The 12,955-nt window shown below is 48.1% G+C and overlaps 1 protein-coding gene across 2 annotated transcripts in view; it reads left to right on the top strand.

Annotated features, from left to right (window-relative positions):
* The first annotated feature begins 367 nt into the window (after positions 1–367).
* The window catches only part of GPC4 (glypican 4), a 110,023-nt gene continuing 97,435 nt past the window's right edge, over positions 368–12,955 (top strand). For both annotated transcript variants that reach the window (XM_082610705.1, XM_082610704.1), the window contains exon 1: positions 368–632. In XM_082610705.1, coding sequence (XP_082466831.1) covers positions 473–632 — 160 coding nt within the window. In that variant the 5' untranslated portion in view covers positions 368–472. The remainder of the gene's footprint in view (positions 633–12,955) is intronic.

Here is a 12,955-nt window from a genome sequence, read left to right as displayed (position 1 = left end):
GGGCAGAGCGAGCCGAGCCGAGTCGAGCTAGCAGGGCGGACCAGCGCCGGGCAGCCCGAGCCGCGCGCCGCGAGCGCCCGCCGCCGCCCCTCACGCCCTCCTCGGCCCCCGCGGCGCCTGCCACCTTCCTCTCCTTCCCCGCGCCCCTGTCCCGCCTCCGGTCAGCCCGCCCCGATTGCTGCCCCCGCGGAGCCGGGAGGTCACCGGCCCGCGCCTCCGCTCCCCTGGGCCGCGCACCGCCTCCACGCCCTCCTCCTCGGGCTGGGCGCCTGGCACCGGGGACCGTTGCCTGACGCGCGAGGCCCAGCTCCACTTTTCGCCCCGCGTCTCCTCCTCCTGCTTTCCTCCTCCTCCTCCAACTCCTCCAACTCCCCTCGCCCTCAGACTCCGCTCGCGAGCCCCCGACTCCGCGCCCGCCCGCCACTTTCCGTCCCGCCCCGAAGGTGGGAGCGCATCCGCCCCGGCCGGCACCATGGCACGGTTCGTCTTGCCCGCGCTGCTCTGCACCCTGGCCGCGATCAGCGCCGCGCTGCTGGCTGCCGAGCTCAAGTCGAAAAGTTGCTCGGAAGTGCGACGTCTCTACGTGTCCAAAGGCTTCGACAAGAACGATGCCCCCACGCACGAGATCAACGGTAGGTGGGAGCCCCCGGGAGGCGAGCGCAGAGACTGGAGAAGGGGCCGCAGAAGCCCCCTCGCCCCGCCGCCCCCCGCGCCGGACGCAGGTAGCAGAGACGGAGAAATGGGCAGGCGCGCCAGAGCGAGCCCCGACGCAGAGCGTTCCCTGCGGACGCGGGGGCCCCGGGTGCGCAGCAGGCGGAGGGGCGCCCCCGAGTTACCCGGCGGCACTCCCGCGCTCTGCTTCCTTCTCCCCCGCCTCCCGCGGTCTCCCTGGTCCCAGGAAGCCCCAGAGGACTCTGGCCCGCAAAGTGCGTGTCACCGGCTCCCTCGCCTTTTCCGGGTTGAACTCCTTACTGGGCTCCCCGCTTTGTTGTGTGGGTGACGAGAGGTCGGGTAGGGTGGAGGTTGCCAGGTTCCGGGGGGCGCAAAACGTGGAACGTGATGTTTCATTGATGTTCTTTAAAAACCGACTCCCCGCCTCTCTTCCACCGCTGACACGGATTAGGAGTTTTAGTAGCTACAGCGGCTTTAGAAGTGGCCTTTAAAAAGCAAACGACTCTCCACTCCTCCAAACCCTGAGTTTTGGGGACTCTCCTGCTTTCCGGAACGTGTTGGACGAGAAGGGTATTTTCCCCCCTTTTCTTTTTTTCTCACCTCATTTTAAGGGTTAATTGTACTTTAAATTACAAACCTTTGAAAGGACTGATTACTGGAAGCTTGAACCTCAGTTTGGAGATGGTTATGCAAATAGAGCCCGCTTAGCCTGTGAAAAAGTTCACCGGGTTTCGGCGCTGGGGGTGCGTGGGGTGTTTGTGAAAGCCCTTCTTGGAGCGCTGGGGAGGCAGCTTTGCGGCGGGTGCCCTTCGCCCCTCCTCGCCAGGCTGGCGGAGGTGGCCGGGCCGATCCCCTCTGGGTGGCACTCATTCGCAGAGGCCAACTGTTGCGCGCAGTCCCGCGGGCCGCGCTGGGGCCAGCGGCCCCGCAGGTAGCCTCTTCGCCCCGAGGGCTCGGAAAGAACCACGAATCTAGCTGGCTGATGGCCAGCTTAACCTAACGGAGAAGTGAGCGATTAGAGCCCCGGGGGCCAAGCCTCCATTCCGAACCTTTCATGGAAGTGAGCAGAGCGCGCCTTTGCCTCGCGGTGTTGGTCACCCGGGTGGGGCGGGCAGGGGGCCAGCAGCCAGCAAAGGAAATAGTGTAATTTCAACCAGGCGCTTCCAAAGGCTTAGGAAGACTTGGGGGTCATTTTTTGGGAAGGGCTATTAATAACCTTGGAGATTAAGTGCAGTCATCAATTACATAAAAATTACAAAGGTAATTGAGGGAAGTTGCTGGGCACTTTTCGAGTGTGACCGGCATCCATCTAGAAATAGAACCTAAGAAATGGTTGGAGCAGCCTAGGACCCCACGCACCTTGGGAGTTATCAAGTAACTCGCACGTTACTGATTAGAGACTGTTTGTCCTTGAGCTGCTTGTCTTTTGGGGAGCTCACGTCTGTCTTCACAGCGGCACGATTTTATTGGCTGTAGAGCCCTAAGAAGCCCTCTTTCTTTTCCCTCTCCCTTCCGCCCCGCTCGAAAAAGTAAAGTTGAGCCAGTAGCCACTGAAGCTTGAGGGCTCCACAGGTCAGACCTGGGGTCTTTGTGCCCTGCACGGTTTGGGCCCGGGGCCCAGCGGAGATGATTGGCGTGAAGGTTACAGTTGTCATTCGCACATTTTGAAGGGATAGATGCAACGATGCACTTAATGGGAACGTGACAAGTTTTCATCTTCTGCTCATGCAAAACAATATGTGCCTTTGAGGTGGACTGGAGGTGTTCGGGGAGTGGGCTGTGAAATTGCCCTCCCCACTTTCTCCAACTTTGTTCTGTGCAGGCTTGCAAGGGCAGGACATCTTCCCCCGCCAGCATCTCATGAAAAAGGAAGTTTGAAGGGTGCCCAAAGATAGTGCTAGGTGTTCCCTTTGATAGTCATGGTCCCCAGAAAACACCTGAGGAATGTTTTTGCATAAATATTTCTCTGGACATATTCCCCCTAAAGATAAGAGCGTTATTAGTGACCAGCAGCAGGAAATGGAAGCTAATGTGCTCACACCCAAAACATTTTATTCTTTTTGTCTTGTCCTTCATCTCCCTCCCAGGGCTGCTGCTTTTATTTCCCCTTTTGAATGACCTACTGGACTGCATTCTCCCGAGGAACAAAGGAAGTGCCTTTTTAGCTGGAATCCTTGGAAGACCACCAAGGACTTTAGCTCATGCAGTGCAATTTCGCACCACTTTCAACAATAACAAAAATGCATGACTGAATGGCTCAAAAATGTGGAGTGTTAGAGGCATTCATTTGAGTCTAGGACACTGTCACAACACAGACAGACCCAAGTAAATACCTTTAGACGGCCAGTATAGAAATGGGGTAATCTTTACCATCACCCTGGCCTCTCCAGATGCATACATTGTCATTGTCTTCCCTGGGCTCCACTCAGATAATTTTGGTCATTTGGGAGAGCATAGTCAGTGTAGCGACTTGAATGAATTAATTGCCGGGCACTTTCCTTGGTTGGGGGTGTGTGCGTATGTTTTCTTAAGTGCAAAAAGTCCAGGATTGTTTTCCAGGCAAAGGGTCACAGTGTCTGGGTGCCTAGCCCCAAGTTTAAGGTTTGATTCTTGATGGCCTTGCACTTGCCTTCTAGAGGTTTGAAGAGGCTTTGAGAATGCTCCACGTTCTTAAGGACTCTCAGTCTTTTTAGATCATAATTAAGATAATTTGATGTGCTCACAAGGGTGTCAGGGAGTACAGCACGATAACAGGGCTCCGACCTAGGTCCTGCATTGCCTATCCACTTGACCCCTGAACTTAACCACATAATGGGTAGCCCAGATGCCATGATCAAAAGGGATCTTTAACACAAAGGATGGGTTTTTGTTCAGCTTTCAATGGGCATATCTTTTGGAGCACCTACTGTGTGCGATATTCTGTGCTCAGCATCATGGGGGCAGCAAGAAGGATGGGAGGGCCTCTGCCACCAGGACCTTCCCAGGTAATAGGGAGATAAGCCTTGCACACACACGACTGGAATACAACATGGTGTGTGATAAGGACCATATGAGTGGTACAGATGAGGAGAAAGGCGTACCCGGGGAGTTCAAGGGAGAAGAGATTTGGGACTAGGGTATTAACTTACTAATGGTAGTTCAATAGTAAAAAAAACATGTATTTATGACAAGAAATTGTAAAATCTTACCATTCACATTGCACCTCCCTCCATAAGGACAGGATAAAGGATATGCAACAATTGGCATTTATTACTAATCTGATCTTTGCTTGAAATTGTCTTGAAGAGTAAGGCAGTTGGTTAGAAACCTACTTCACCTTGCCAAAGGTCCCTTCCACAGTGACATTGAATGATAGATACCAAGGAGAACTTTGCATCACAGGTGTGATTTGGGAGTTTTAATTTTCCTGTTCCCATTTACGCTCATGACCAGTGCACCTGTGAGTGTGCACACATGCTCATATGTGTACCTCTGAGGGAATCACATAAGCTATGTTAGGATTACATGGAAAACGTGTGCTGGAGAAGTAGGAATACTTTCTGATACTGCATTGATTAGTCCATGTAAGACACACAGCCTATGTCTTCAAGAATTGTATCCCCTCTTACCTACTTTAAGTAGATGGGTTGGATTTTGCAGAGAACTTGTGATTTTTCTCACCTGTTAGTATAGAAATTGTCCCAAGTAGTACAGGGACTATCTCCTGGACATGCTCAAAAAAGAACTTGGTAAAAATTCTGGCTTTTGCAGCTCAATCTCTAGTTAGAACATACAAATATAAAATGTTTGATTCAGCGTAATTACTATTTTCCTTTTTTTGTTGGACTCACATTGGGTTGCGTGCAATTTCAGGATTAGCTGGAGAGTAGACTGAGGAATGAAGAAGGAAGGGTTTTTTTTTGTTGTTGTCTCAACAAAGGAAACATCAGTGTTCATCTAAGTCGGTTGGGAAGGGGTCTGTGGCTCCCCAGTAATATCTATTTTAGCCCTGAGGTGGTTGCCATATATGTTCACCAAAAATGCATTTTGGCTTCAATGAAAAGATGAAAAGAGCTAGTGGCTATTAAGTGCTTTCCCTGGGCCTGGTCCTAAACAAGATTGTCTCACGGGCCTCCCTGGTGGCGCAGTGGTTGAGAGTCCGCCTGCCGATGCAGGGGATATGGGTTCGTGCCCCGGTCTGGGAGGATCCCATATGCCGCGGAGCGGCTGGGCCCGTGAGCCATGGCCGCTGGGCCTGCGCGTCCGGAGCCTGTGCTCCGCAGCGGGGGAGGCCACAACAGTGAGAGGCCCGCATACCGCAAAAAGAAAAAAAAAAAAAATAAAAAGATTGTCTTACTTAAAGTCCACAGCAACCATATAAAATCAGAATGATGATTATCTTCATCATCCCCATTTTACAGACAAACAGATTCAAAGGGGTTTAGAAATCTATTCGCAGTCTTACAGCTAGTTAATGTTGAAGGTGGGATTTGAACCCTAGGTCTTATCTGACCCAAAGTATAGTCTATGCTGTGTTGTACAGATAATAAGAAAGTACCTTCCCAACTCCCATAGGGAGCTGGTCTTAGAAACATAAGCTATGAGAGGACCAGCAACTAACTAGTAAAAGACCATCATCACAGCACTCTGCTGATGCTCTAGTAGAGAGATCCAGTCATGTCCTTTGCAGGCAAAGTGGTGTACCCGGACAGAGACAATCTAATGTTAACAGTAGAAGGACTGTAAATTGTATTTCCTGGGTCATGGGGAGCCCGCGATAGCTTCTGAGGAGGGGAACTTCCTTAGTCGGGCTGTTTCAGGAAGGTAACTAGTGGCACAGCAGAGTTCAGGGTTGGTGAGGCAAGGGGAAGGCAGGGAGAGCTGCTGGGAGGCTGTTTTAAATAGTTCTTAACTGACTCTTGTCTGTTACACCCCTATTCCATCCTAAATATCGCCAGCTTCCTTTGCATTCAGCAGTGCATTGAATGGAGTCATTCCTCTGCTTTGAGCTTCCCTGGTTCCAAGTATCTCAAATGATAGTTTCACTGAGTCACTCCTGAACTCCTCAGGGTTATGTGCCTTCTTCCTCTGAATCCCCTGCTTGCTTGAATCAGATCCATGGTCTTTGGACACAACTGTCTTGTTTCCTAGTTCATCGTGTGTGCAGGCACATGTGTGTCTTCTTGCCTCAACTGTAAGTAACCTGAGGACAGATGGCAGCTCCTGGCATTTTGTGTGCCGGATGGTACCAGGTGTGCGAGTGTGGTGCAGTATTTGTTAAACAGGTAGGGGGATGACATAGATAATTGTATCGCCTTGTCTGGCAGGACACCGGTGCCATCATGGGACTATACTGCCTTGGTGATAGATCATCATCCCATGGTCTCTTGCTCTCCTGGGAAGCTTTTGGGTCTAAACATTCTGAAGTGAAATAAATTTAGAGTAAGTCTCCTAGAAATGTTGTTATAACTTGGAGAATGTTTTTATTCTTTTGGGAGCGTACTCATCTTCACCACTTCATTAATAACCGAGTGTCATAGGAATTTCTCAGAAGGATTTGGAATTCTGTTTTTCTTTCTGCCTTGAGATATACTTCTTTAAGAAACAAACAATTGAGACTTGTGATTAGGCAATTTAGAACAAATGGAGAAGGGTAATGTAACACCTTAGATTCAGCATATAGAGCTGTCTGATGTACGTCAATTACCTTTAAAAAATAAAATCTTAAATTTGTTGTCTTTACCAAGGTGAAGAACACAGGCTTAAGGATATCAATATTTTATATAAGTGGGGAATTCCCTGGCGGTCCAGTAGTTAGGGCTCCGCGCTTTCACCTCCTAGGCCCTGGTCGGGGAACTAAAAACCCACAAGCCGTGTGGGTGTGCCCCCCCAAAAAAAGAAAAAGCAGACACACTAAAATACGAACAGGTAAAAACTAGCATTTTCAATTCCACTTGGCTAAACATCTGTTGCTTACTATAGAGAACATGAAAGTGCAGAAAATTCATGAAGCGATTCCATCTTGGAGGTAATTTGAAATATATTTAAGTTCTGATGCATTTAATTCAGCAATCTGGTGGGAGAGAAAAATCAAAGAGATCCATCAACCAGGTATTCAACTTTTGAAAAAGAAACTCTAACAAATGTTAGAAATTAGGAAAAAAATTGAATGGAAGAGTTAAAAAAAAAGTCAATAACCTCCAGGAAGCCTGGAAACTATGTAAAAACATCTTATTGGAAGCCCAGATAAATGTGTGCCAGACATCAAAAAGACCAGCTGCTTGGGGGAAGAAAAAAAGAACCCGGCATGACTAACTGGCAGAGTGAAAGAGGTGCTTCAGGGAAAAAGGCATCTTTCACAAAATGGAAAGTTTAAGCCAGCAAAAGAGGGAAGTCCACGAGGTATGGCAGGGCAGGTACAAACTAGAAATTAAGTGAGCTGAAAGAGAATCAGAGGTGAGTCTTGCCAGGGATTTGAAAAAGGGCCCATGTGATGATAATGGTGAAAAGGGTGGGCTGAGTTCAGCCTCTTAGAGGAAAAGCAATATGGCTTCTTTAAGGGGCAGCCATGCCTGATTAACCTCCCAGAGTTCTTTGAAAGAAGCAAGTGGGTGGATACAGGGAAACAGACATAGTTTAGATTGTCAAGAATTATGCAATGGGATTCCAAGACGAGTATATTCAGAAAATGCATTTACTTTGGGATAGGTGAGGACATTGGTTTATTGAAAAGAGGAAATAGTGGAGGAAGGGTTGGGGGAGAGGGAAGAGACCCCACTGTTCTAGGTGGAGTAGTTTACATGGAAAGGCCATGGTTTCTTGAAAAGAGCAGTTCTAGCCTATCTCTGACAAATCAGTTGTCTGGTACCTTTGGTGAGGTTCTTCCTCCTCAATTTGAAAAATGGGAGTGGGGTTGTTAGAATACTCTATTACATCAGTGATTCTCAACCCTGGCAACGCTTTAAAGCATCTGGAGAGCTTTTAAAAAATATTTATTTATTATTTATGGCTGTGTTGGGTCTTCGTTGCTGCGTGTGGGCTTAGTTGAGGTGAGCGGGTGCTTTTTTTTTTTTTTTTTTTTGCGGTACGCGCGCCTCTCATTGTTGTGGCCTCTCCCGTTGCGGAGCACAGGCTCAGCGGCCATGGCCCACGGGCCCAGCCACTTCGCGGCATGTGGGATCTTCCCGGACTGGGGCACGAACCCGTGTCCCCTGCATCGGCAGGCGGGCTCCCAACCACTGCACCACCAGGGAAGCTGGAGCGGGAGTTATTCTTCATTGCGGTGCACGGGCTTCTCATTGCGGTGGCTTCTCTTGTTGCGGAGCACGGGCTCTAGGCACATGGGCTTCAGTAGTTGTGGTGCATGGGCTTAGTTGTTTTGCGGCACGTGGGATCTTCCCGGAACAGGGATCGAACCCGTGTCCCCTGCATTGGCAGGCGGATTCTTAACCACTGTGCCACCAGGAAAGTCCTTGGATAGCTTTTAAAATCCACTAGTGCCTGGGCATCACCCCAGACCAATTAAATCATACTTTCTGGCACTGGGGGTAGGTCTTGGTAACTTTTTAAAAGCTCCTCAGTGGCTCTAATGAGGGGCCATGGTTGAGAACCAGTGCCCTAGATGATCTGTGAGTTCCCTTCCATCTCTGAGATTCTGTGATTCTGAATTTTCCAATGAAATTCATCACAAAGTGTTATCTCAGAAGAGAGCTTTGATTTAGACCCAGTGCATGCTTGTTTCAATTTTGGCTAACTTGGATTTAAGAGGAACGTCTGGTTTATTTATTTATTTATTTTAAAATTTTATTTATTTATTTTTGGCTGTGTTAGGTCTTCGTTGCTGCACGCGGGCTTTCTCTAGTTGCGGCGAGCGGGGGCTACTCTTCAGTTGCGGGGTGCGGTCTTCTCATTGCAGTGGCTTCTCTTGTTGCGGAGCACGGGCTCTAGGCACGTGGGCTTCAGTAGTTGTGGCTCGTGGGCTCTAGAGTGCAGGCTCAGTAGTTGTGGTGTGGCGCATGGGCTTAGTTGGTCCGCAGCATGTGGGATCTTCCCGGACCAGGGCTCAGACCCGTGTCCCCTGCATTGGCAGGAGGATTCTTAACCACTGCGCCACCAGGGAAGTCCAGGAACATCTGTTAAACTTGGGAAAAATATTTTTTAATCACGACGCAAGTATATGCCATAACCAGTGATGCTTTGCTGAGGGTGGAGAAATAAGACTAGGACGTTGAGAGTACTTTGGAGAGAATTAGACAGGAATCCAGCCTTGCTGTTGTTTATTGATTGTCAGTGTGCTAGATGATACTTCTTCCCCTCTCTTTATTGGTAAAATAAAAAAAATCTCTTTATCCCTTACTTTAATGTCCTCTTTGCCATGTGTTTATTCTCTTCAAGTATCTTATCAAGAAATAGAAGTACAGTAAATCCCTAGGCTTCTGGCCGGCACAACCATCCAGAACACAGCTGGGAATGTGGAAGTAAGCAGAAAAGCTAAATGATGGAAACAGCTGTCATAAAGCCCATGCATTCTACTTGGAGAAAAGACCTTCAGAAATTTATCATCCGCAATCATTGACTGAATAGCTCTTCTATCAAGAGCAGAATGCTAGGTGCTGGGGATTCAAAGAGTCCGTCTAAAACCAAAATCAAGCTTTTTTGAGGCACGAACATTCAAATTAGGTAGATAGGGTTTAAATGTGGGAAGATAAAAAGTTTAGGTTACCCGGCTTCCCAGCACTACTTGCTACTCCTTACCTGATTAGGAGTAGCAAGTAGTGCTGGTTGGGTTGTGGACCCATCAGAGGAAGGGATGGGTTTGGAGGCAGGCAACCACTGGACCTCCAGGGAAGTCCCTCAGGGCAGTATTAAATAATTGTATATTCTGATTTAAAAGTTCCGAAGGTTTTTTTTTTTTCTTTTGCTGCACCACGTGGCTTGTGGGATCTTAGTTCCCCCACCAGGGGTTGAACCTGGGCCCTCAGCAGTGAAAGTGCCAAGTCTGAACCACTGGACCACCGGGGAACTCCCAGAAAGTATGTTTTAGAAAGAGTAGACATCTAAGAAATACAAAAATTGCTCTTGAAAGCACATTATCTTTTTAGAGCACCTAGTTTCCCAACAGTGCTGGGTCAATAAGGAGTCAATTCTGTGTGTCACTTTGTCCTTTTCTGGAAAAAAAAAAGTATTTTAATATTAATACCACTGAGTATTATTAATTCAGTGGTTTACTCACTTCAGAGCTTTTGGTTGGTGATTTTGTTCCTCTGCACCTTGTCTTCTAATCCCCCTAGAATGTCCGATTTTGCTCCTACTGCTGTTACCACCTGCTGTGCTCAGCTTGGGAAACTGACATGCTGACCTGAAGTCACTGAAGGCAAGAGTTGGTTTTGAGTTAGAGGTGACAGGTGAATATGTGAACATTGGTTTCCCTTTTATACATTTACCAAACTAAGTAAATGGATAATCATATTTAAAGAAACACTAGAAGTTAAGGACGGGAGTACTGTATTAAGAATGAGGACAGGGGCTTCCCTGGTGGCACAGTGGTTGAGAGTCCGCCTGCCGATGCAGGGGACACGGGTTCATGCCCCGGTCTGGGAAGATCCCGCATGCCGCGGAGCGGCTGGGCCTGTGAGCCACGGCCGCTGAGCCTGTGTGTCCGGAGCCTGTGCTCCGCAACGGGAGAGGCCGCAACAGTGAGAGGCCCGTGTACCGAAAAAAAAAAAAAAAAAAGAATGAGGACACATTTGAGGGTCGTTGTCTCTGATGAGGTGGCTGTTGGAACCTTTAAAGGAAAAGAAGCTGTTGCTGCCCGGTCACGGCCATGTAGCTCCAGCTTTTATCACAGTGCCCAGCACATGGTAGGTGTTAGAGAAATGTTTGTGGTTCACAAAGAAGTTCAGGCATGATTTGTGACTTTTGTATTCATTCTGGGAATGAATATTTCTATTCATCCATCCCTTTTAATTCAATTAACTTATTTTTAGCTATTTATTTTAAAATTTCTAGTACGTTTAGTCCTAGATGCCTAAGTGAGAAAGAATCTTTTTTTTTCCCTTTGTTTTTTTTTTTTTTTTTTTACTTCGAATGTAGTGTTGTTTCTCAGCTTGCTCAGAGGTGGGAGCTCAGTATTTCATGTGGTTTGTTTTAATCCTGGTAGACAAATGGTTGCTGCTTCTTACATTGTCTGTTCCAGACATTAACAGGAACTCCTCTGTACCTGCAGAGGTGCTTCTAGAAAAAATAGCCTTTGCTCCTGTTCCTTGCTTTAGACTCTCAGCCAGGTGTTCGCATCCCTCCCCTTCCCCAGGCAGTTCAGGTTGGGCCCCAGGCAGGGTTGCCAGTCTTTGTCTAGTCTAGCTCAAGGTCACCTGGTCCCCCCCTTCATCCCAGCCATCTTTTCATGCCAGTCCTTTCTCCTCCCAGCTACTTTGTCCGTTGGCTTTCGCAAGCCTCTTTAAGCCTGGCTTCTTTCTTGATGTTGGGCTTCTGTCTACAGGAGCAGACTGGGAAGTGGTTTCTTTTGGACTGCAGAGGTTTCCTTAGTTCTCCAAACCCTTGACGTCGGCATCCCAGCAAGCATCAAGCCACAGAAAAAAGTTTTTCCCTTCAGTTATTGTTTCTATTCCACCACCCGGGCTTGTCTCCGTTGAGTTTTCAGTCTGGTGTTTGGTTAGAGATGAAAACAAAGAACTGTGTCCTTGCAAACTGCAGTGTGAAGCATGTGGTTAACAGTTACTACTTGCAATGGTCCAGCCTGAGTGGGAGTATCATTTTTCTTGGCAGTCACTTCACAGAAAGTCCTGCTTCTATGGTGCCAGAATAAGCAGTCATAGCATTCCTTACAATTTATAGTCAAATTATTATCTACTATTGTTAAAATTGCCTTAATTATAGAATATTTCCCCATGCTAAGATTTTACAAAGCAACGCAAGACAACTTTTCACTGGTGTACTTCAGAAATAGTCCTTAAAAATCACTCTCTGACTAGGATGTCAGAGGCTATGATGAGGAATAGTTTTTTTTGTTTTTATGGGGAGAATTTTTTTTTAAGGGGAGGAGTGCAGTGGGTTCACTTTAAACCGAATCCGAACTAAATGCCCCCAGCTGGCTGGTTGGTTAATAGTCTGCCTTGTTTATCCCCAGTTTGGAAGTAACTTTCTTTTTCCCCTCCCTCTTCAGGTCCCACGGGCCTGGATTCATTCTGGGAAGAAGGCTCTACTGGTGGGAGGTGGGTTGATCATTAAGCAGTGTGGCGATGGGAGAAGATGGTCTTGTGTCTTTCAGGGTGGAGGGCAAATGAAGAAATCAGAACCTTCCAAAAGAAGAGACTGTTTGTTTTCTTGGGATCAGAGCAAAGATTTAGGTGACTGGGTGGGAAATGTTTCTGTTTAGATGCTGTGTCAGAATCTCTGCCTTTGAGCTCTGCTTTCAAGATGGATCCAAGAATCTGTTCTCTTCTTTGCCACCTCGATAACTGCCGTCCTGATCTCATCTCCCATCACCTCCTCCCTGGATTATCGCGGTTGTGTCTGATGAGTCTCTCTGCTCTGGCTCTTGCTCCAGCCTCTTCCCCACCAGTGTGTTCCCAGCACATTAGCCAGTGTGATCCTATTCTGTTAAACCTCACTCTGACCTTATCACTTGTGCTCAAAGTGCTCCAGTGACTCCCACTGCCACCCAGACCAAAAGCCAGGAGCTTAGGAGGCCTTACAGGGTCTGCCTCTGGCCCCCTCCCATGCCAGCCTGCACTTTTTATCATTTTCCCCCATATACTGGTCTGTCTTCCTCAGCACGGCTGGCTCCCTCACAGGGTTCTGGGCTTTGCTTACCTATCACCTTCATGGAGAAGGCTTTCCTGACCTCTGTGTAAACTAGAATGCCTCCCACAGACACTTTGTCCCTCTCCCCCACTGCTCTGTTCAGTTCTCACAATCTGACCTAAGGGCAGGGACTTTGCCTCTTTTACTCACTGCCCTACACCTAGTGTCTATTGTGTGGCTTGGCGCTCTGATGTTTGTTGAATGAATGCACGAGTGATTCCTCCTGGCAAGTAGCATGCTCTTAACCCGTCTGAAAGCTTTTTCCTGACTTAAGAGCATCCTACTTGTGAGTGTGAGGCTACACATCTGACCCTCCATCTGTAGAAAGAGGGTACCTAGGCCGAAGGTTCATTCAGCAACTACTTACGAGTACCTCTGAATTGACGGGCATGGTGCTGGGCACTGAGGGTGAGGCAGCGACCAAAGAGGACACAGCCTTTGCATGCATGGCGTCACGGTCTAAACGGCGAGACACATTGAC

This window comes from Mesoplodon mirus, assembly GCF_964341445.2.
Source record: "Mesoplodon mirus genome assembly, chromosome: X".
NCBI classification, from domain to species: Eukaryota; Metazoa; Chordata; class Mammalia; order Artiodactyla; family Ziphiidae; genus Mesoplodon; species Mesoplodon mirus.
This window is presented reverse-complemented; position numbering and strand designations above follow the sequence as displayed.